This window comes from Scyliorhinus canicula, chromosome 11, assembly GCF_902713615.1.
Source record: "Scyliorhinus canicula chromosome 11, sScyCan1.1, whole genome shotgun sequence".
Taxonomy (NCBI): domain Eukaryota; kingdom Metazoa; phylum Chordata; class Chondrichthyes; order Carcharhiniformes; family Scyliorhinidae; genus Scyliorhinus; species Scyliorhinus canicula.
This window is the reverse complement of record NC_052156.1, coordinates 24,422,717-24,448,276: the sequence shown is the minus strand read 5'-3', so window position 1 is coordinate 24,448,276 and position 25,560 is coordinate 24,422,717. Positions and strand designations below refer to the sequence as shown.

The following is a 25,560-nucleotide window of genomic DNA, read 5'->3' as shown; positions in this document are numbered from 1 at the left end:
CTCCGCGGGTAAAGAAGGCGATGTTGGAGAGGAACCGCAGCGAGGGAGGGCTGGCTTTGCCGAGTCTGGTCAATTATTACTGGGCGGCCAACATCGCTATGATAAGGAAGTGGATGGTGGGTACGGGGTCTATTTGGGAGCGGGTGGAGGCGGCTTCGTGCAGGGGCTCCAGTTTGGAAGCCCTGGTCACGGCTCCTCTACCGCTGCCGCCGGCCAAGTACACCACCAGCCCGGTAGTGGTGGCGACCCTGCGGATATGGGGCCAGTGGAGGAGGCATGTGGGGGAGATGGGGGCGTCTGTCTGGGCGCCAATCTGCGACAACCATCGGTTTGCCCCCGGCAGTATGGATGGGGGGTTCCGAGTATGGCGGCGAGCAGGGGCGGGAAGGGTGGGTGATATGTTCCTGGAAGGGAGCTTCGCGAGTTTGAGGAGCTTGGAGGAGAAATTTGGGGTGGTAAGGGGAAATGATTTTAGATACCTACAGTTGCGGGACTTTGTTCGTAGACAGGTCCCATCTTTCCCGCGCCTCCCGCCAATGGGGATCCTAGACAGAATAGTCTCTGGGAGGGATGAAGGGGAGGGTAGAGTCTCGGGTATTTATAAGGTGCTCATGAGGGAGGAAGGGTCCCAGACAGAGGAACTGAAACTTAAATGGGAGGAGGAGCTAGGCGGGGAAATGGAGGATGGGCTGTGGGCAGAGGCCCTGAGTAGGGTAAACTCGACCGCGACATGTGCTAGGCTCGGGCTGATCCAATTTAAGGTCGTTCACCGGGCCCATATGACGGTGGCTCGGATGAGCAAATTTTTCGGGATAGAGGACAAATGCGCTAGGTGTGCGGGAGGACCAGCGAACCATGTTCACATGTTTTGGGCATGCCCTGAGCTGAGGGGGTACTGGGAGGGATTTGCGGGGGTCATGTCCCAGGTGCTAAAAACAAGGGTGGTGATGAGCCCAGGGGTGGCAATTTTTGGGGTTTCGGAAGACCCGGGCGTCCAGGGGGAGAAAGAGGCCGATGTGCTGGCCTTTGCTTCCCTGATAGCCCGGCGACGAATACTATTGGCGTGGAGGGACTCAAAGCCCCCGAAGACGGAGTGGTGGCTAGCGGACATGTCGAGTTTCCTGGGGATGGAAAAAATCAAGTTCGCCTTGAGGGGTTCTGTGCAGGGGTTCACCCGGAGGTGGCAACCATTTATTGACTTCTTTGCGGGAGAGTGAGCGTCAGCAGGGGGGGGGGGGGGGGGGGGGGGGGGGGGGGGGGGGGGGGGGGGGGGGTTAGAGTAGAGTAGGAGGGAAAATATGGCGGGTAGTACCGATGGGAGGGGAGCGGGCTTGTGCAATATGTTACGGTGGAAGTATTGAAAGAACGTGGATGTTTGCACATTTTTGCCTTTTTTGCTTCCTTTCTGATGATGTCTGTAACTGTTTATAAAGCCAAAAACTACCTCAATAAAATTGTTTATTAAAAAAAAAGAAGTGGCAAATGGAATTCAATCCGAAACCGAACTGGACTAGCCATATAAATACTGTAGCTACAAGAGCAAGTCAAAGGCTAGGAATCCTGTGGCGAGTAACTCACCTCCTGACTCCCCAAAGCCTATTCACCATCTAAAAGGCACAAGTCGGGAGTGCGATGGAGTACTCCCCACTTGTCTGGATGAGTGCAGCTTCAACAACAACCAAAAGGCTCAACACCATCCAGGACAAAGCAGCCCCCTTGACTGGCACTTCCACAAACATTCACTCCTTTCATCACCAGCTCAGAGTAGCAGCAGTGTGTACCATCTAGAGGATGCACTGCAAGAACTCCCCAAGGCTCCTTAGGTCGCATCTTCCAAACCCACAACTGCTACCATCTCCAAGAAGGACAAGGGAAACAGATATCTGGAAACACCACCATCTGCAAGGTCCCCTCCAAGTCACCCATCATCCTGACTTGGAAATATATTGCTGTTCCTTACTGCCGGTGGGTCAAAATCCAAGATTCCCCTCCCTAACAGCACAGTGAATGTACCTACATCACATGGACTGCAGTGGTTCAAGAAGGCACTCTCACCACCACCTTCTCAAAGATTGGTGGGAGACTAGAGGACTGGGAAATCTTTAGGGGGCAACAGAAAGCTACTAAAAAGCTATAAAGAAGAGTAAGATAGAGTATGAGAGTAAACTTGCTCAGAATATAAAAACAGACAGTAAAAGTTTCTACAAATATATAAAACAAAAAAGAGTGGCTAAGGTAAATATTGGTCCTTTAGGATGAGAAGGGAGTTTTAATAATGGGAGATGAGGAAATGGCTGAGGAACTGAACAGACTTTTTGGGTCGGTCTTCACAGTGGAAGACACAAATAACATGCCAGTGACTGATAGAAATGAGGTGAGGACCTCGAGAGGATTGTTATCACTAAGGAGGTAGTGATGGGCAAGCTAATGGGGCTAAAGGTAGACAAGTCTCCTGCCCCTGATGGAATGCATCCCAGAGTGCTGAAAGAGATGGCTAGGGAAATTGCAAATATACTAGTGATAATTTACCAAAATTCACTAGACTCTGGGGTGGTCCCGATGGATTGGAAATTAGCAAACGTGACACCACTGTTTTAAAAAAGGAGGTAGGCAGAGAGCGGGAAATTATAGGCCAGTGAGCTTAACTTTGGTAATAGGGAAGATGCTGGAATCTATCATCAAGGAAGAAATAGCGAGGCATCTGGATAGAAATTGTCCCATTGGGCAGACACAGCATGGGTTCATAAAGGACAGGTCATGCCGAACTAATTTAGTGGAATTTTTTGAGGACATTACCAGTAGATAACAGGGAGCCAATGGATGTGGTATATCTGGATTTCCAGAAAGCCTTTGACAAGGTGCCACACAAAAGGTTGCTGCATAAGATAAAGATGCATGGCATTAAGGGTAAAGTAGTAGCATGGATAGAGGATTGGTTAATTAATAGAAGGCAAAGAGTGGGGATTAATGGGTGTTTCTCTGGTTGGCAATCAGTAGCTAGTGGTGTCCCTCAGGGAACCTTGTTGGGGGGGCAGCACGGTGGCCTAGTGGTTAGCACAACCGCCTCACGGCACTGAGGTCCCAGGTTCGATCCTGGCTCTGGGTCACTGTCCGTGTGGAGTTTGCACATTCTCCCCGTGTCTGCGTGGGTTTCGCCCCCACAACCCAAAAATGTGCAGAGTAGGTGGATTGGCCACGCTAAATTGCCCCTTAATAGAAAAAATAATTGGGTAATCTAAATTTAAAAAAATTTAAAATTAAAAAAAATTAAAAAAGGGAACCTTGTTGGGCCCACAATTGTTCACAATTTACATAGATGATTTGGAGTTGGGGACTAAGGGCAATGTGTCCAAGTTTGCAGATGCCACTAAGATGAGTGGTAAAGCGAAAAGTGCAGAGGATACTGGAAGTCTGCAGAGGGATTTGGATAGGTTAAGGGAATGGGCTAGGGTCTGGCAGATGGAATACAATGTTGACAAATGTGAGGTTATCCATTTTGGTAGGAATAACAGCAAACGGGATTATTATTTAAATAATAAAATATTAAAGCACGCTGCTGTGCAGAGAGACCTGGGTGTGCTAGTGCACAAGTCACAGAAAGTTGGTTTACAGGTGTAACAAGTGGTTAAGAAGGCAAATGGAATTTTGTCCTTCATTGCTAGAGGAATGGAGTTTAAGACTAGGGAGGTTATGCTGCAATTGTATAAGGTGTTAGTGAAGCCACACCTGGAGTATTATGTTCAGTTTTGGTCTCCTTACTTGAGAAAGGACGTACTGGCACTGGAGGGTGTGCAGAGGAGATTCACTAGGTTAATCCCAGAGCTGAAGGGGTTGGATTACGAGGAGAGGTTGAGTAGACTGGGACTGTTCTCGTTGGAATTTAGAAGGATGAGGGGGTCTCTTATAGAAACATATAAAATTATGAAGGGAATAGATAGGATAGATGCGGGCAGGCTGTTTCCACTGGTGGGTGAAAGCAGAACTAGGGGGCATAGCCTCAAAATAAGGGGAAGTAGATTTAGGACTGAGTTTAGGAGGAACTTCTTCACCCAAAGGGTTGTAAATCTATGGAATTCCTTGCCCAGTGAAGCAGTTGAGGCTCCTTCATTAAATGTTTTTAAGGTAAAGATAGATAGTTTTTTGAAGAATAAAGGGATTAAGGGTTATGGTGTTCGGGCCGGAAAGTGGAGCTGAGTCCACAAAAGATCAGCCATGATCTCATTGAATGGTGGAGCAGGCTCGAGGGACCAGATGGCCTACTCCTGCTCCTAGTTCTTATGTTCTTATGTTCTCAAGGGGCCGGTTTTGCACAGTGGGATAAACAGCTGGCTTGTAATGCAGAACAAGGCAGCAGCGTGGGTTCAATTCCCGTACCGGCTCCCCGAACAGGCACCGGAATGTGGCGACGAGGGTTTATTCACAGAAACTTCATTGAAGCCTACTTATGACAATATGCGATTATTATTATTATTCAAGGAAAATAAAACAAAGCAAGGGAATACTCAATAAACGGGAAGATATGGAAAGGGACCGAGGAAGTGGGAAACTTTGGGGTGCATGTCCACAGGTCCTAGAGGTGGCAGAACAAGTGGAGAGGGTGGTCAAGAAAGCACATGGAATGGTTCCCTTCATTGAGCGGGGTACTGAATGCAAAAGCAGAGATGTAATCATGGAATGGAGAGTTTTGCGTACAGTTCTGGTCACCACATTATAGGAAGGACATAACTGTTCTGGAAGGGTGCAGGTGAGGTTTACAAGAATGTTCCCAGAGCTTGAACACTGCAGGCACGAGGAGAGATTAGTTTGGATAGGATTGTTTTCCTTAGAATGTGGGGGGGGAGCGAGAGAGAGAGAAGAGGGGGGGGGGTGTCAAATTGGCAGGATTTGACTAGTGGGGCGCGATTCTCCGTCCCCCACGCAGGGTGGGCAAATAGCGGAAGGGCCGCCCGACATTTCTCTCTCTCTTCCCCCCCCCCCCCCCCCCCCCCCACGAATCGCCGCGCGTCGTTTTCTACGGCGAGCGGCGATTCTCCGGGGCCGAGCAGCCGGGCCTTCACGCCCCGTTTCAACACAGCAGCAAACACACCTGCTCGCTGCCGTCGTGAAACAGGCGCCAGATGGCCGTTTGGGGCATCTGGGGGCCCGGATTGGCACAGCAGTGCCTACCGATCGCGGGCCGTGCGTCCGTAACGGACGCACTCTTTTCCATCCGCCGCCCCGCAAGATAAAGTCGCCATGTCTTGCGGGGCGGCTGAGGGAAAAGACGGCAACTGTGCATGCAGGTCGCGTCAGCCGGCGTGACGCTTGACGTGCGGCCTTGACGACTGTCGTCGCCGCCGTGACGCATGGAGCCGCGCTACTAGCCCCGCCCGGGGGGGGGGGGGGGGGGGGGGGGGAGGGGGAGAGAAAGAGAATCGGCCCCGGAAGTGGGCGTGAAGGCTGCCTTGGGTCACGGCCTGTCCCACGGCAGCTTTTACAATTCTCCGCATTTTCGGGGTAGCATCGGAACCGGGAGTGCAGGAGACGAAAGAGGCTGGTATTCTGGCATTTGCGTCCCTGGTAGCCCGGCGGCAGGATTCTTTTACAGTGGAAGGATGCGAAGCCCACAAGCGAGGGTCAAGTTTTCCCTAAGGGGGATCGGTGCAAGGGTTCTTCCGGCGGTGGCAGCCGTTTCTAGACTTCCTGGCGGAGCATTAGGGGGTGGTCAACTTCAATGTTAGGAAGCTCTTCTACACTCAAAGGGTTGTAGAGGTTTGGAACTCGCTTCCACAAACAGCAATTACTGCTCAATCAGTTGTTAATTTTAAATACGAGATAGATTTTTGATAAGCAACGCAGTGAGGGAAATGGGCCAAAGACAGGTATATGGAATTAGGCCACAGATCAGCCATGATCTCATTCAATGGTGGAGCAGGTTTGAGGGGCTGAATGGCCTACTCATGTTCCGATGTTCCCATCTCTATCCTAAACATATTTAATATTTACATCAGCCAATTAAGACATGACATGCAAAATGCAACTTCCCACGGGCAAGTACTGTAATTATTCTGACAGCAGTACTTTTATCCTAAGCAAAGATTCTTGTATTATTTCTTTCAAACTATGCTGCAGTACACAATCATGGCAGATATTACAAAAAAAAAAACTTGTTAGGGAGAAAAATATCGCATTAAAGTTGTTGATCACAAAACGTCTGCAGGGGCGTAGTTTTCAGAAAAACAACATTTTTGTGGCAACAGTATTTTAATCAAAATGTCTAAATATGTTGACCAGATCTGGCAATCAGCAGAACTCACCCCTCAAAGAAAGCTGCCCACAAAAGAACTGACAAAATTTGCAGCACGTGTTTCCCCTTTCCTGATCCCAGTTTAAATTTAACTTCAAGTCAAGGCAGTATCCAGACTTCCAGCAAGTGATGTCTTCAAGCAGTGCAAGCAGCTAATCGCACTTCAGTATTTTCACAGCAAGCAAGGAAGTAAAATGCACTGTTTATGCTTCGCTTTTTGATTAAATTTTACCATGAACAAAATAAGTGTTTAGGTTATACACATTGGATTAAGGTAGAAACTGAAATACCGTATCAAACAAAAACATTACTTTGAACAAGCAAAATTTGACATTGCACAAAAAAAATTTATTTTCCAGGGCCAGAGAAGTTTTTACAACAGTAATCATCAGAGAGGTGTGCTGCTAAAAACCTATTTACACTCCATTGAAGAAGGTGCAACTTTCTCCAAGGGTTTTTACAGCAGGATTAATAGATATGTGTTCACATCAGTTCAATGATTTCTACTTGTTTGCAGTCTGAGACTCCCAACAGTGCAAGCTATGGAGAAGTGCGCGATAACCGAAAACAATTTCTTTTTTTTAATAAATTTAGAATACCCAATTCATTTTTCCAATTAAGGGGCAATTTAGTGCGGCCAATCCACCTACTCTGCACATCTTTGGGTTGTGGGGGCGAAACCCACGCAAACACGGGGAGAATGTGCAAACTCCACACAGACAGTGACCCAGAGCCGGGATTCGAACCTGGGACCTCGGCGCCATGAGGCAACAGGGCTAACCCACTGCGCCACCGTGCTGCCCCTGAAAACAATTTCTGATGTTCCATATTTAATTACGCATGTGCAGATTAGAGAGGTTGCTGCCAGTTTCAGAGAATTAAACATGATAAACGCCGACAGTTTTGACATCAAGCAGCAAAATCTGGACATTTCATTTTAACAATGCTATGTTTGTCGATCAGATTTTTAAGAATCATTTTTTTCTGCCGCAAACTGCTTTATTAGTGATAGAAATAATATTACCTGGCTTGGCTGTGCATGTTCAATGGGAAATTTCAGGAAACGCAGTACTTGACAATGCTGCAAAAAAAAGTCTGAAATAACTACCCGTTTCATCCAAGTACATATACAGATATTAAAAATGTACATATTAACGGCAAAAGATTAATATAACCAGCAACTCTAGCTAATATACCTTTATTCATGGAATTGCACTTGATGAAATCTGGTACAGCTACAAAGAGTAACTTAAGTAATTTCTGCTGACCACCTTCAAGGGAGATTGTAAAATCAAGTTCAAACATCTGTTTGTAAAATACTAGGGGGGGGGGGGGTGAAGAAAAGAGAGCATCTCCTCTTCAGTATTAAACAGTAGAGGAGGAATTTCATGTACAACCGTTACCTATTTTCCTACTATGAGGTTTAAATGATCTCAATCCCACTTGAACATTTAAAAGGAATCCTTCAAAAAATGTATTTCATTCATTGTCGGACCAATGGGAACATGATTTCCAGCCAGCCTGACTATACATTCATTTAAAACTGCATTAGTAGCATGCATTAATAGCATTATAATTGAAGACTATGCTTTTGGAAAACAAACAAAACTGTTTTGTGCCTTTAAATGACAAATTGTCAGTATCATATTTATATTAAGCAATATGAAATTTATTCACAATTTTGTCTTTAAAAAAAGGGCAAAGTATATGTTAAAGAATTACAGCTCCTGGCGATATGGTTCATAAAGACAGCATGCCCTAGCCAAACCAGAACATCCCCAACAGAATTTCCAGTACATAGAGATAGTGCGTCTTAGTCTGGTCATCACCGGGTCCTATATTTGGCCTCAAAACCGGTGCTATGCAAGGGAAACCGGATGAAGTGGGAAAAACTCAACCCAGTCTTCTGATCATTAATTCACAACCCTGCCCCCTAGCATGAGTCAGGAGAGAAAGAGAAAGAAATCTCCAAATACAATACTCGTCATTTCCATGCCAATGCACGGGAGATTTTTCACCTTCCCATCCACCACACCATGTCCTGAGCTGAAACGGCAGCCTTAATGACAAATGCGATATTATATTAATGTACCCATGGAGCACTGATGTGCAATGTGCACAGATTTACAAAGTTATTTCATATCAGTTTTCACTAGCGGGATTAATGACTGTAACTGGTTTATTTTCATCATCCAGAACTGACTGTGAATGTGAGTGGAGGAAAGAGTGACCATCAATTGACCGTCATGCATTTTGACCTTGAATTATCAATTTAATTAAAATATTTTGGCATGCAGAATATTAATTCATTATAGAATGATACAAAATAAACAAAAATTGTGTTAAAGTTTTCCAGGATCTAACTGCATAAAATAATCAAACATCATTATCCAATAACAAACAGTCCTTAAGAGTAAATCTTATTTTTCAATTACTAGTATGGTTCGACTTCAGCATGAGCAAATACATTTTTTTCAGTATTTGGACAGCAATGCACAATGCCCGTAATGGGGAGACGAAGTAAATTTGGTTGTGAAGAACAAAATGTTAGTACAATTGGTGAGGCATGACTGTGTTACACTCCAAGATGATGTTATAACTGGATGGGAAGAGTCCAGAATGGAACCCTGATTCAAAAGACCATAACTCGTACCTTTTAAAATAAAACGTGGAGGGACAGATTCACGGAACCGGCAATTATTTTTAACAAGAAGGGAAAAAAACATGTATTAAACATGAAAAAATTGGATCATGCAACACAACTCGACTCCCCTTAGCTGAACATTTTACACACAGATTTTAGGATTAACATGGATTTCAATATACATCTCAATCTACAACAGTTTCAATAACACCAAGTCCCTTTGGAAGCATACAAGATGGCTGTGGGCAAATATACTTTCTACTCTGAACCCCAAGTGAATGTTTGCGCTTGTATCTTCAGAATCCTCCCCTGATGATTTTCACATTAGTTTTCAAATTCTGCTTCCAAAACACACTTTGAAATCTTCTCTCATAATAATGCTTTCCCTCAGCGATTTGTATTTTGAAATCCAGTCACGGTTTTATATATGACTATTTTAACCTAAACTGCTGCTCCACTTAATCCAGTCCAGGATTTTACACCACCCCCTTTTAGGTCTCCTTTGTATTAACTGTTTTTACACAAACTCCGAGATCCAGTCACCGATTTTCAGTTCTTACAACTCGCGTCTCACAGGCTGTAGTAAAATCTCAACTTGAATATCACTTCAGATATCATTCAAACGTCTCAGCCTTCTTCTAAGCTTGGTCTGTCTTTGCTGAACAGTGCTCTATTCTAGTACCTTTAGCCTCAGGCTTCTCGGAAACTTATTTTCATTTCTCTAGGTTCTTTGACCAACTGCACTGGTTTTCTTTTTTTGAATATTTTTATTGGTTTTGCATTTCTTTCGAACATTACCAGAAAAAAAGGGAAGAAATAAACAGGTATGAATACATAGGAAACATATATACAGACACTAGCTATGTTAACATTGGGCTCACAGTAGTCGGTTACCACAACTGTACTATTTAACTAACTACATGTTGGGCCATAGCATTGAACACACATCAGGGTCGTGTTGGAGGCCACCAAAGCTGTGGTTGTATCCCTGGGTTTTTCGTTCCCTCGGTATGTTTTGGTTCTTCTGCCCTCCATCCATTGTATTCTGGATGGTGTCTCCCCGCCCCCATTTTTCTACCCCCACACTCAGCCTCCATTCTCTTTTCTTCTTTTGTCTTTTTCGGTCCCCCTCCCTTTGGTTGCTGGTCAGGGACAGGTCTTGGAACAAGTTGGTAAATTGCTTCCAAGTGTTGCAAAAGCCTTCCTCCGATCCACTGATGGCAAATTTTATCTTTTCCAATTCTGCTAGGTTGGGCGGCCAGTCTGCAACGTTGGGAAACGCTACTGATCTCCAGCCGAGCAGGGGTCTGCAGCGGACAATCAAGGAGGCAAAGGCTTGGGCATCTGTCCCTCTCCCCGTAAAGAGCTCTGATTGTTCCAGTACCCCAAAGTCCACCACGAGTGGGCATGACTCCACCCTCACCCCTACAGCCTTGGACATGGCTTCTAAAAAGGCAGTCTAGGACCCGACAAGTCTAGGACATGACCAGAACATGTGGGTGTAGTTGGCCAGATCTCCCTGGCAACTTCATATTTGGCTTCCACCTCCAGGAAGAACCTGTGCATGTGTGCTCTGGTCAAGTGTACTATGTGCACGACCTTTAGTTGCGTACGGCTCAGCCCTACTATGAGGTGGAGTTCGCAATATACAGTGCTTCGGTCCAGAGTCCTCCCCCTTATCTCTATGCCCAACTCTCCCTCCCACTTTTCCTGTGTCTCGTCCAGAGGTGCCCTTACCTCCTCTCACAGTCAGCGCAATGAAGTTACTGTGAAAATCCCCTAGTCTCCACACTCCAGTGCCTCTTCAGTTGGGCCACAGTAATGTGGTTGACTCTTAAAATCCCTCTGAAACCACCAAGCAAGCCACTCAGTTGTGTCAAACCGCTACAAAGTCCAAAAGGAACCAGACAGACCACCCAGCATCGACCTAAGTGCTGGTAATGACAACGCAATCCCATCGACCGGACAAGGTTTTTCTTATTAATATCTGAGGATTTGTGCCAAAATTACAAGCAAATTCTCAGAGAATTTGGATTTTGATTGTCACATGTACCGAGGTACAGTGAAAAGTATTTTTCTGCGTGCAGCTCAAACAGATTATTTAGTACATGAAAAGAAAATACATAATCAGGCAACACAAAGGTACACAATGTAAATACATGGACACCGGCATCGGGTGAAGCATACAGGAAGCATACAAGAAATATTAATCACGTCAGTCCATAAGAGGGTCGTTTAGGAGTCCAGTAACAGCGGGGGAGAAGCTGTTTTTGAATCTGTTCATGTGTGTTCTCAGACTTTTGTATCTCCTGCCTGAGAAAGTTGCAAGAGTCTTTAAGCTATGATGGAGTATGACTATCCTGGCCACCACCATCACCATCCCAGTTTATGCCCTGGAAGTTGTCAACATTGACTCCAGGTCCCATCAGGTCTCACAGCAGCAGTTCTAACATGGGCTAGGTAACGTCCTGATTACCACATACCACCTCTCTCCATCGTCCCCAACCCCGCTGGATGAATCCATGTTTTTTTTTTTTTCTTTTTATAAATTTAGAATATCCAATTCATTTTTTCCAATTAAGGGGCAATTTAACGTGGCCAATCCACCTAACCTGCACATCTTTGGGTTGTGGGGGTGAAACCCACGCAGACACGGGGAGAATGTGCAAACTCCTCACAGACAGTGACCCAGGGCCGGGATTCGAACCCGGGTCCTCAGCGCCGTAGGCAGCAATGCTAACCACTGTGCCACCGTGCCGCCCGGATGAATCCATGTTGAGCAGCAAAGCAGAGGGTGTCAAGAGTATAGATAGCAAGATAATAAATTTGGGTTTGAAAAAGGCAACCACGGGCAAAATTAATTTTAAAAACGTAGCTGTGACCAACCAAAGAGTTGAATATAGGGAGGCCAGTTCACCCCTCCTTGCCTAATCATAACAATGGGAACTCGACAAGCTCCTCTTGTAGCCATGTGGGATGGCCACTTACAAAGGTAAATATGGCCACTTGCAAAGAATCACGGGAAATGTGGCCAATGCAAGATCCAGACAAACTCAGAGCTTAAATGTATATAGGCCACGAGATAACCAGACACTATCGAAACCCGCAGCCAATTTGCATGCTAATGGCCCATTTCCCCAGAACAAAAGACTTGTACTCAGGTATCAGATACAGATCCAGACTCATCGGCGCCACTCCCTTCACCCAGGAAGCCCAAACAGCCACGGTCAATGACCGCTCAGAATACCCCCAGCCATCAAGGCACCCGCCCCTTTATTGGCTAAAATCAAAAGCCTGCCGAATTATTGGGTCCAAAGCCAAGGACCGCACAAGAGTGTGAAACCCCAGAAGGATAAAGAGAGACACTGCTATGTGTTCAGTCTCTTTTGGCCCCGGCACACCGGTACTCTCTTGGCCCCGGCTTGTGCCTAAAACCAATTGCAGCACCATGACCAGAAGCAAGTTCAAGACCAATGATCGCTACCAGACGGATGAGCCCAGCAGAAACAAAGTCATTTCTCCAGACCCAGCCATGCAAGATCCGAACAAAGGCCTTGTTCCTCTGCATAAAGCCAGGTGCCCGAAGTTAAGTACAGGTTGTTGTAGCGTTAGGGGCAATTTAGCTTGTAGTGTTTTATGTTGCAAGTCAAAGTAATTCTTGTGTAAATAAACTATCATTTAACTTGAACTAACTAACTGGTTGTTGGGTCTTTGATCGATATCCGGCTAAACCTTGTGGTGGTATAATTTGATACCTAGCGAATACCTACCTGAAAAGCAATATCATTAATAACTATATTAGTATCCAGTTGAAAAGAGCAACATTATTGGTGTCAACGGTCCAAATTGGCAACATTATTGGTGACGCTCGTGGAATAGTATTCCATTAAATTGGCAACACTCTCCAAGATACACACCATCCATTGAGATTGTAACTATGCACAAAATTTTAATTAAAATTATCTCCTACATAGTGAAATCTGTCATACGGTCTAGATTTGTTGTCAACTGCAATTACTCTTCGAAAACTGGCACACATATCGGTCCTGCCAGATCTTTGGAAGTTGTTCTGAAACTTGAATGTAGCAAACGGGTAAGTTTAGATCAATAGTGGCACACACCTCCAATCAAACATTTTAGCTTGACCCTCTTGCAGGTCATGAAGCCAATCTAGGTTTATATTTCAGTGTATCACTACATGGTGTATTTTTTCTTCTGTCTATTTAGGTGGACGAGAGAGACAAACATCTTCCAAATCTCCCCACCAAAATTATTTCGCAATGAATAATGTCAACTTTGGCACTTATTACATTGATGCCCATGGGGTCTTTCAGTGCACAGAAACGATGGTGCGCATATTTCAAGAATAATTCGCTGTGCATGATGCACCGGACGACATTCAATAGGGCAGGCCCGATTGATACAAGCTTCCACTCCATATGTCCACCCACCTCAGTCACCTCTGTAAGTTAGTGTGGAATGGGATAGCATTTCACAACTGATGGCTTTCAGTAATTTGCTCAGCTATCTTCTTTATGGAAACACAAGACAACAACGTAATATATTCAACCAAAAGAAACAGTGAATAGGTTTCAAAGGCAAATCTGTTCCTAATTGCAACCCAAAAAGTGCATACCAGCAGATTGGGGGTAAGCAAATTACTGGGGGAACTACCACATGCAAGAAGAGGGATTAACAATACAAGCAGAAGGCATTAGTTTGTCAATGATTGGAGTTGAGAATGGGAGTTGAGCAGCTGAGAGCAGTGCTGTGGGAGGCTTGCAAAGCAAATAACAGAAAGTATGAAGATTAATTCTCAGCTTACAAGCATTTACTGGTCTTATCCTAGACAAAATACAAATCATACATGTTTCAAAAAGAAATTATATACTATGCACAAGACTTTTCTAGAATGATGCAGCACAGATGACAATCCATTTGACCCATCGTCTGTGCCAATTATTGTCTAGTTAGACCCACTCTTTTTCCATTTAAGATACATTAAATACCCATCGGAAATTACAAACATGCTTCAGACAGTGCACTCCAGACCATAATTTGCTATGTAAAAATAGTTTTCACTCCCTGCCAGTTCTCCACCTTTACTGATGGCATTGGTTGCAAAATTGAAGAGGCTGCCAAGTACTCATAGCTCAGCCATGTCCTGTACCCCTTATTTTCTGGTCTCCAACCAACTCTATCCTTCCTTTGACCATTCTTTTACTATTCATAAGTTTACATAAATAGTTTGGTATTTCTTGCTAACTTTTGTGTATGTTTTGGCCCCCGCTCATTTCCTTTTTCAGTTACGTGCACTTTTGGTATTATACTTAATTCCCTACTATATTATGAACCAGACATTTTGGATTTCCTTCCTCTCTTTTTACAATGAGTCTACTCTGTACCTCAACTATCCTCTCCTTAAGATCTCCCATTGCTCATTTTAATACGTTAAGTAGATTATATATAGCTTTGACTCAATAGCAATACTTCCAAATTTGCCATGAAAAGAAAAAGATAGACAGTTACATTTCTCAGCTTTGGGTAGGCACAAGGAAGATAAATAAAACTCCATTGAAGATACACCTCACTTTACAGAAGAATAAAAGCCATGTACAGCTGATAAATATCAACTCCTTCAGTAAATATGTCAGCTGGACCAATATGACCAAGGGGTAGAAAAAGTTTAAATTTTACTAAGCTAAATACATCTTTTTATTATGAGTAGTCTTTCTCCTTGCTGTGAATAAGTATCTGCTTGCAATCCTAATCTTGAAGAAACAAATACGCCATGGAAATGTTACAATGGAAATAGAAATTTCTTCTTTTTTTAAAAAAAAAAGCATGCAATCTGTGATAACAAATTATAACCAGCTGGGGATGAAGCTTGGTTTCTCTTAAGTATTATCACAATATTCAAGTAAAACGACCAACGCAAGTCTTGATAGAATTGCCAGAAATATTTGAAAACATAATACTGCTTTATTAATTTGAAACTCAATAAACCATGATAAACATGAAACAGAATAATTATTCTACATTCGAACCAACAAGGATACAGCATTCAACCACACAAAATCCAAACAATTTACTTATTCCCGGCACAAATGAATTTACAAATGTTGTTCATTCCATAGCTTAAACATCGAGAATTTAATCAAATGAAGAGGAAGACAATACTGTGCCCAACACATTAAAAATATCTGATCTCTACAATAGCACCACTTAGAAATGCATTGCCTTTGAGAAGATAATCTAAAAGGCAGCAGTATATAAAGAACATACAATGCAGAAAGAGACCATTTGGCCCATCGAGTCTGCACCGACCCACTTAAGCCCTCACTTCCACCCTATCCCCGTAACACAATAACCACTCCGAACCTTTTTGGACACTAGGGGCAATTTAACATGGCTAACTACCTGCACGTCTTTGGACTGTGGGAGGAAACCAGAGCACCCGGCGGAAACTCACGGAGAAACGGGGAGAACGTGCAGACTCCGCACAAACAGTGACCCAGCTGGGAATCGCACCGGCGACCCTGGCTCTGTGAAGCCTCAGTGCTAACCACTTGTGCTACCGTGCTGCCCAAATATACTCAAATGTACGATCAAGTTCAGAAACATCTTCTGTAAGAGCGGCATGTGGCACAGTGGTTAGCACTGAGACTACGGCGCTGAGGACCCGGGTTCGAATTCCAGCCCTGGGTCACTGTCCGTGTGGAGTTTGCACATCTCCCCATGTCTGCATGGGTTTCACCCCCATAACCCAAAGATGTGCAGGTTAGGTGTATTGACCATGCTAAATTGCGTGTCGCGTCTTTTCGTCCAACGTCACTTCGTCCAACGACACTTCGTCCACGTCTTTTGGTCCAACGTCTTTTTGTCCGCACGTCTTTTGGTCCTACGTCTTTTTGTCCGATGATTTTTTTTTTTGTCAAAGACTTTTTGTAACTTGTCCAATTGTAACAATTGTCCAATTGTTGTCCAATTGCAAATAGAAATCAAGGTATAATATCTTCACTAATGCACAAAGCAAGGTATAATATGTAATAAAGGATTTTTATTACTGGTCTCTTTCCTTTAACGAGCCTCGTTAAAGGATAGTTATTATCGTTCTCTTTCCTTTAACGAGCCTCGTTAAAGGATAGTTATTATCGTTCTTTCCTTTAAAGAGCCTCGTTAAAGGATAGTTATTATCGTTCTCTTTCTTAATTCGCCCATCCCGAAATGGCAAAGTTCATTGTGTCGACGAAGAACAAAAGAAAAGTAGCTGATGAAAGTAATTACATCTACGATTTTCATTCAAGCAGTACAAACCTAGGAAAAGAATACTGGAGATGTGAGAAAAGAAGGCTGTGTTCAGTGCGGATTCACACGGTAACGGAAAACAATGAACCGAAAATTATTTATTTTTCTAATGAGCACCTTCATCCAGCTGATGTTGATTCGTTAAATGCTAGAAAAGCAGTTGCAGAAATAAAGCATGAAGCAGTGGAAAACATAGCAGCAAGTTCGCGTAGCATACTAGCGGCCAAGTTTACGCAACTATCAGAAAATACCTGTTCTCAACTTCCTAGGTTGCCCGTCGTCTCAAGGACTATTCAAAGGTGCCGACAAAAAAATTCTGGATTTCCCGCTAATCCAGCGGCTAGACACGGTTTTGAAATACCCGACGAATATTGTAAACTTGACAATGGCGAACAGTTTCTGAGATACGATTCGGGCGCCGAGGATCAACAGCGCTTACTAGTATTCGCATCAGAAAGTGCTCTTCAGGATTTAGCATCATATCGTCATTGGGCATGTGATGGAACATTCAAGATTGTGCCACAACAGTGGTTTCAACTGTTCTGCATTCATGTACAAGTTAACGGTAGCAGTTTTCCACGGGTCTTTGCATTACTGCCGAATAAAAGAAAGCAGACATACAAATTATTTTTTGACCAATTGAAAATTATGCAACCTAATGCAGATCCGCTTGATATCATGGCAGATTTCGAAGTTGCAGTTCACAAGGCAATTAATTCATCATTCCTTAATTCATCTGTCGTGGCATGTTTGTTTCATTTGAGCCAATCAGTGTTTCGAAAATTACAGATTTAGGCCTCAAAGAAAAATACAATACAGACTCTGAATTCTGTCTTAAAATTCGATGTTTTTCAGCATTAGCTTTCCTACCCTTTGAAGATGTCGAAGAGGCTTATGAAGATTTAATAGACAATGAAGAAATACCTGCTGAATTCATCGTTTACTTCGACTTGACTTACATAGGCATTGTGAGAGGACGTGGTGCTAGACGAAGGAGAGAACCACCTACATTCCCGACAGCTGTATGAAATGTTAATCAGCGTGTTCTTCAAGATCTACCGAGAACAAATAATGCTGCTGAGGGGTTTCATTCTGCGATAAAGCGTTCGGCGGGTGGAGCTCATTTGAATATTTGGAGGTTAATCAAAACTCTGAAGGAAGAGGAAGCTTTCATAATAGGCAAAAAGACTCAAATTCTTCGGGGAGATCAGTCGGATTCATGTACGCGATATAAAAAAATAACTGAACGCCTCAAAAGATTGGTCACTGAATATGATTCAACAACAAAAAATTGATTTTGAGGAATGTTGCATATAATTTGCATCAATTTTAAGTGATATCTTATCACTTTCGGGAATTCTAAGTAATTAGTAAACTTTTAGATTTTTAAAATACATTTTTCAACTGTATTTTACTTGCATTTTATCAATAAAATTCTCATAATAAATTATTCGTTCTGTGAATCTATCATTGAAGATATTATACCTGGTTTTCTACGGAGTTTATTTGTAATTGGACAAAAAGACGTTGGACCAAAAGACGTGCGGACAAATAGACGTCGGACCAAAAGACGTCGGACGAAGTGACGTCGGACGAAGTGACGTCGGACGAAGTGACGTCGGACGAAGTGACGTCGGACGAAGTGACGTCGGACGAAGTGACGTCGGACGAAGTGACGTCGGACGAAGTGACGTCGGACGAAGTGACGTCGGACGAAGTGACGTCGGACGAAGTGACGTCGGACGAAGTGACGTCGACGAAGTGACGTCGGACGAAGTGACGTCGGACGAAGTGACGTCGGACGAAGTGACGTCGGACGAAGTGACGTCGGACGAAGTGACGTCGGACGAAGTGACGTCGGACGAAGTGACGTCGGACGAAGTGACGTCGGACGAAGTGACGTCGGACGAAGTGACGTCGGACGAAGTGACGTCGGACGAAGTGACGTCGGACGAAGTGACGTCGGACGAAGTGACGTCGGACGAAGTGACGTCGGACGAAGTGACGTCGGACGAAGTGACGTCGGACGAAGTGACGTCGGACGAAGTGACGTCGGACGAAGTGACGTCGGACGAAGTGACGTCGGACGAAAAGACATAGCACCCTAAATTGCCCCTTCATTGGAAAAAAAAAATAATTGTGTACTCTAAATTTATTTTTAAAGAAAGAAATAATCGGGGCACCACGGTGGCAGTGGGTTAGCCCTGATGCCTCACGGCGCCGAGGTCCCAGGTTCGATCCCGGCTCTGGGTCACTGTCCGTGTGGAGTTTGCACATTCTCACCGTGTTTGCGTGGAGGAAGTGAACGTTTGTGGAAGAGGTGCCAATAGCTTCTTGAGTGTTGAAGCTGCACACATCCAAGCAAGTGCAGAGTATTCAAGCACACTCTTGACTTGTGCCCTGCAGATGGTGGACAGGCTTTGGGGAATCAGGAGGTGAGTCACTCGCCACAGGTTTCCTAACCTGACCAGCACTTGTAGCCACAGTATTTACGCGGCTAGTCCAGTTCAGTTTCTGGTCAATGGTAACCCCCCGGATACTGATAGTGAGGATTCAGTAATGGCAACAACATTCAATGTCATGGGCGATGGTTAGATCCTCACTTGTTGGAGATGGTCATTGCCTAGCACTTCTGCAACACAAATGTTGCTTGCCACTTGTCAGCCCAGGCCACGATATTGTCCAGGTTTTGCTGCATTTGCACATGGACTGCTTCAGTGTCTGAGAAGTCGCGAATGGTGTGGTGCTGAACAATCCCCACATCTGACCTTATGTTGGAAGGGTGGTCACTGATGAAGCAGCTGAAGATGGTTGGGCCGAGGACACCTGGAGGAACTCTTGCAGTGATGATCCGGGACGGAGATGACTTATCTCCAACAACCACAACATTCTTCCCTTGTGCGTGGTATTATGCAACCAGTGGAGAGTTCCCCCCCCACCCCAATTTCCATTGACTGCAGTTTTGCTAGGACTCCTTGATGCCATTCTCAATCAAATGCTGCCTTGATGGCAAGGGAAATCACTCTCTCAAGGCACAGAAGACCCGGGACCCATCCCTGCCCCGGGTCTCCGCCCACGTGGAGTTTGCATATTCTTCCAGTGTCTGTGTGGGTCACCCCACAAGGCAGGTGAATTGGACACATTAAATTGCCCCTTAATTGGAAAAAAAGAATTGGGTGCTCTAAATTTATTTTAAAAAAGGAATGCACTCAACTCACCTCTGGCATTCTGCTCTTTTGTCCATTTTGGAATCAGGGCTTTAATGAGGTCAGGAGCAGAGAGACCCTGGGAAACACAAACTGAGCGTCAGTGAGCAGGTTATTGCTCACTTAAGTGCCACTTGATAGCACTGTTGCTGACCCCTTTCATCACTTCACTGATGATTGAGAGTAGATGGATAGGGCAGTAAATGGTCGAGTTGGATTTGTCCTGCTTAGTGTGTACTCCTTCAGTGAGTTGTTCAATTATCCACCACCATTCACGACTGGATGTGGCAGGACTGCAGAGCTTAGATCTGGTCCGTTGGTTGTGAGTTCGCCTAGCGCTGCTTCTCACTTGCTACTTGTGTTGTCTGGCATGAACGTAGTCCTGTGTTGTAGCTTAACCAGGTTAACACATCATTTGATATCCCTGGTGCTGCTCCTGGCATGGCCTCCTGCACTCTTCACTGAACCAGATATGATGGTAATGGCAGCGTGGGGGATACGCTGGGCCACGAGGTTACAGATTGTGATTGAGTATAATTCTGCTGCTGTTAATGGCCCACAGCGGCTCATGGATGCCTAGTCTCCAGTTGCCAGATCGGTTCTGAATCTAGCTAGATCTGTTATGAATCTATCCCATTTAGCACAATGGATTACAACACATGATGGAGGGTATCCTCAATGTTAAGACAGGACTTTTATCTCCACATGGATGTTACCAGACTGCTTGTCCAAAAGCCAAGTCTTGGATGAACCACAATTTCTGCCTCAGAAAAATCAAAGAGCACCTCACCACAGTTTTCTGACTAGCCAGAAGATTTTTGTTAAAATTAATTTATAGGATATGGGTGGCCATAATTTATAGGATAAATGCAAGGCCAGCATTTATTGCCCAGCCCTAATTACCCTTGAGAATACTGAACAATGATTGACTATAATTGTGAACTATAATCAGAGCAATTGAGTGGAATCTTTTATTGTTGTTTTTTTTGCTGCTGGTACCAAGCATTAAAATCTAAAACATGTTGCTTATCGCCAGAGCCGTGCAGCTCAAATTTACCAGCATATTTTACCCCTTGCGCAACTACTAGATTTGCAGCTCAATCATAAAAAACAAATGATCTCAGCTTCCAAATCTCCACACTTTTAGAGGCTCCAGATAGATCTAAGCTTCAATACCCTCCATGTTTTGCAAATCTAAAAGCTTAAAATGTCTGTTTTCAAAACATTCTCATCAGCAAAGCCTCAATATTATCACGAAACATAATAATGCAGGCCAGCACAGATTTGGCACCTGTTTACTGTATCAACACATAACTGGATTCAGTAATAATTTAGCTGTTCAAGTAAATTCAAACCAATATAAAAATTACAACACCAAAAAGAAAATGTCTTAAACAAGTTGAAAGCTTTATTCAATGTGCATGATAATGTTGTAATGTAAGCATTTTCCAAAGAATACACCTCAATAAACTCCGCAAATCCCAAGGGCGCAACCTTGAATTTTGCGTTAAGCAGAACTTGATGATAGTTGCAGAGGCCCACTTTGCCACACAAATATAGCCCTGTATCAAACAATTCTACAAATATGAGATGAGCTGGTTCTCTGTTCGGGTTGCCTTGAAACGGTTACAACAGTTTCAACGTCAGGATAGACAGCCATTCTCAACCTCTTCCTTGAAGAAATGTCAATTTGTTGAACTACTCCAAGATGTTATACTTTGTCTTCAGAATGGTGGACAAACCTAATGGTGTAATTTCCCACTCGATCAGCTTTACCGTTGTTCTGATTGATGGCCTGTTAACTTTCTTGTAGGGTACGCGCACATGCTTTGCACCTTGATGTGAAATAATGACTTGTCCAGCATTTATAATAATAATCTTTATTAGTGTCACAAGTAGGCTGATATTAACACTGCAATGAAGCCACTATGAAAATCTCCAAGTCATCACACTACGACGCCTTTTCGAGGGAGAATTCAGAACGTCCAATTCATCTAACAAGCAGGTCTTTCGGGGCTTGTGGGAGGAAACCGGAGCACCTCAAGGAAATCCACGCAGACATGGGGAGAATGTGCAGACTCTGCATTTCATATCTGAATGTGCTTAGGTCCAACCACTCTACTCACTGACTATTGGCGGAAGAGGCCTACTTGCTTGCATAGTGAAAGCACCTCTTTTGCAAAGGATTTCATTCTTTTTCTTGGTGGCTCCAAACTAAAGTTCTTGTAGATCAACCATTGCGGAATTTCAGTTAAACACCAGTGTTGTTCTATGCTATACTGCCGACATAACGGTTGCTAAATTCAACACAAGCAGAATTTTGTGTCAATGAGATTTCACTGTGATCAGCAATACAAGCAGGATAATAGAACATAGACATACAGTGCAGAAGGAGGCCATTCGGCCCATCGAGTCTGCACCGACCCACTTAAGCCCTCACTTCCACCCTATCCCCGTAACCCAATAACCCCCCCTAGCCTTTTTGGACACTAAGGGCAATTTAGCATGGCCAATCCACCTAACCTTTGGACCGTGGGAGGAAACGCACCCGGAGGAAATCCACACAGACACAGGGAGAACGTGCAGACTCCGCACAGACAGTGACCCAGTGGGGAATCGAACCTGGGACCCTGGCGCTGTGAAGCCACAGTGCTACCCACTTGCGCTACCCTTCTAAATACACTTCTAAAAAGTTCAAAATGGCTTGTTTCCAAAATATAACATTGTTTTTTTTATAGAATTCTTTTAAAATCAAGCGGAAACACTCACTAAATGTTTTATCTGTTGTGAGTAGCTAACTTCAACTTGCTTTCAAGTTGGAGTTAGATCCAGCTAAAAATCAAGTGAAAAAAACCAACATGATCAATCATTAAGAACACTCCATGAGGTGCAAATCAATATGTTCAGAAATCGAGATTAACATTTTGTTTGGGATCAGAATTCGATTTTGTACCTATGGTCCAGAGGAGGAGGAGAATATTACATTATCCTCTGAAAATTGTGATCCCATTTCAATATCTGCAATTATTGATAAATCCATTGAATACTCAGGTGACAGAGAACCACAAGGATGTTTGTGCAGCCATTAGGCAATAGTCGACAAACACACCTATCAAAACAAAGAAGCCATGTACTTGAAACATAAATGATCAGTCACAGAGAAAATAATAAAATATAAATAGTTTATAAGTACAGATAGTTGCTGTATAAGGCACCGGTAGCGAGTTTGTGGACGAACCAAGTGAGTTGGGCGTGCTTGGGGCTTCACTGTGGGATGAGGCAGGAGTTCCCGCTCCTCCCCGATGCCTTTTGCAATAGAACCGTTGGCATAGCACTTAGGGTGTCTAACGTTTGGGGAGGGATTGTGCGGGGGTGGGCAAAGAACATAGGGGTTCGCAGTATGCAGCTGACTGGTAATTATACATTTTGGGAGTGGTTGGGTAGAATTGGGGACAAGCTTTGGATACCTTGGTATCCAGATGGCGCAGAGCTGGGCCCAGCTACATAGATTGAACTTGGCTCAATTGGTGGAGGGGATGAAGGCGAATTTTAAGAGGTGGGATGTTTTGCTGCTGTTTTTGGCTGGGCAGGTGCGGACAGTGAAAATGACGGTGCTGACGAGGTTTCTGTGTTTCAGCAGGTTCTTTGAGGGGATGGAAGATAGGTGCGGGTGGTGCACGGAGGGCCTGCAAAGCATGCTCTGGTTCTGGGCGCGTCCAAAACCATGGGGGGTTCTGGCATGGATTCTCAGATGTTATGTCCGAGGTTATGTTATGGGCAGCATGGTAGCATAAATGGATAGCACTGTGGCTTCACAGCGCCAGGGTCCCAGATTCGATTCCCTGCTGGGTCACTGTCTGTGCGGAGTTTGCATGTTCTCCCAGTGTCTGCATGGGTATGGCAGCACGGTGGCGCAGTGGGTTAGCCCCGCTGCCTCACGGCGCCGAGGTCCCAGGTTCGATCCCGCCTCTGGGTCACTGTCAGTGTGGAGTTTGCACATTCGCCCCGTGTCTGCGTGGGTTTCGCCCCCACAACCCAAAGATGTGCAGGGTAGGTCAATTGGCCACATTACATTGCCCCTTAATTGGAGAAAATGAATTGGGTATTCTAAATTTATTTTTAAAAACAAAAAAGAAAAAAAAAGTGTCTGCGTGGGTTTCCTCCAGGTGCTCCAGTTTCCTACCACAGTCCAAAGACGTGCAGCTTAGGTGGATTGGCCATGATAAATTGCCCTTGGTGTCCAAAAAGGTTAGGAGGGGTTATTGGGCTGCAGGGACAGGGTGGAAGTGAGGGCTTAAGTGGGTCGGTGCAGACTCGATGGGCCGAATGGCCTCCTTCTGCACTGTATGTTCTATGTTCATGTTTTACGTTCTGGACGTGGGGGTGGCGCCATCCGGAGGTGGCGATATTTGGGGTGTGTCGGAAGACTTGGAATTCGTTGGGGTGTGTGTGTGTGGTGGTGGGGGGGGGGGGGGGGGGGGGGGGGGGGGCTGTATTGGATTTTACTGTGTTGCTGGGGTATGAATGAGCAACGTGGCAGAATTCCGGAGGCTGGAGAAGATCAAACCACTCTGTGGGGGTCAGTAGAAGAGTTCATCCGGAGGTGGAAACCATTCAATGATATCTTCAAGGATTGATGGGTTGGTGGGGGGTTAAAATGGGTGTGGCAGGACGTGGTGATGGGTGAGGGTCAGGTGGTTTGTGGTTGTTTATTGGGTTGATGTGTTGTTCTTCTGATATTTTGTATATTTATGTTAAAAAGTTTTGAATAAAAATATATTTTTTAAAGATGCAAGGGGGATTTTGAGGAAGTTAATTCAGCAACAAAGTGCTGCATCTCATAAAGCAGTCACACCCCAAGTTAAAAGTAAACACGCCGAGACACAAATCAGTCATCAGCAAGCACTTCTGGCTGTTATCTCCAAAACCAGCACTGTTATAAGCACTCCTCCCTTTTTTCCTCTCCCGTGTGATCAGGTGTGAGGTTTGCCACGACTTCTGCACCGTCATGATCCATGACCCTTACTCCGAGTTTGTTTGCCCAGTCAGAACACAGAACATACAGTGCAGAAGGAGGCCATTCGGCCCATTGAGTCTGCACCGACCCACTTAAGCTCTCACTTCCACCCTATCCCCGTAACCAATAACCCCTCCCAACCTTTCTGGGCACTAAGGGCAATTTAGCATGGCCAATCGACCTAACCTACACGTATTTGGACTGTGGGAGGAAACCGGAGCACCCAGAGGAAGCCAACGCAGACACGGGAGAACGTGCAGACTCCGTACAGACAGTGGCCCAGCGGGGAATCGAACCTGGGACCCTGGCTCTGTGAAGCCACAGTACTAGCCTCTTGTGCTAGTTGAAGGAATACCGTACATTCAAGTCTTTTAAAAATAAATGTAGAGTACCCACTTAGTTTTTTTCAATTAAGGGGCAATTTTAGCGTGGCCAATTGTCCTATCCTGCACATTGCGTTAATCTCCTCTTGTGGGGGTGAGACCCACGCAGAATGTGCAAATTCCACACGGACAGTGACCCGGGGCCGGGATTGAGCCCAGGTCCTTGGTGCCATGAAGCAGTAGTGCTAACCACTGCGCCACCATGCCGCCCTTACCATACATTCAAGTCAAGTCATTGTTGAAGCTTGGTGTTGTGCACAAGCATTAAATATTCAAAGAATTTGTTGGGTAAGGGAACTAAAATTCATTTAATTCAAATTTCTGTGAATTTCTGTTTAAAAGAATTTCAAACCAGTCAAACGGATCGTGCTGGAGTTTGAGATAAGGCAATACAAATTTCAAATTACGACTGTCTGTTCCAAAACAAAGATAACAAATTTAGCAGCAATCAATTTGAACTTTTCAAAACATTTGAGCTATTAAAAAATGTTCAGAATCACTTAACAACCCGTTTCACAAAATATCTTTTATACCTTTGGATAATATTGGAAATATTGGAAATTGAAAGTGAAAAAGTGATTACTGCAGGTGCCTAAATTTGTACTAAGAGATTGTGAGTTTGCAGTGTTCTGTCTTTAAGGTCCTATAGCGACAAGAGAATTGACTGTTTGAAGTTTACAGCTGTGTGAATGTGTGTTGCTTTTGTGTTAACCAAA

At 44.4% G+C, this 25,560-nt stretch overlaps 1 protein-coding gene across 2 annotated transcripts in view; it reads right to left on the bottom strand.

The window, feature by feature from the left end:
• Positions 1-25,560, bottom strand: part of ippk (inositol 1,3,4,5,6-pentakisphosphate 2-kinase) — a 120,735-nt gene that overhangs the window by 80,749 nt on the left and 14,426 nt on the right. Inside the window, exons 1-2 of one of the 2 annotated variants that reach the window (XM_038812590.1) lie at positions 7,311-7,367; positions 6,297-6,447 (exon numbers count right to left, since the gene is read on the bottom strand). Coding sequence is in view for 1 of the 2 variants with exons in the window: in XM_038812589.1 (XP_038668517.1) it covers positions 7,311-7,367 (57 nt within the window). In the remaining variant the exon portion in view is untranslated. Of the gene's footprint in view, positions 1-6,296; positions 6,448-7,310; positions 7,368-25,560 lie in introns of those variants that run through there. The other variant, XM_038812589.1, reaches the window with a different exon arrangement.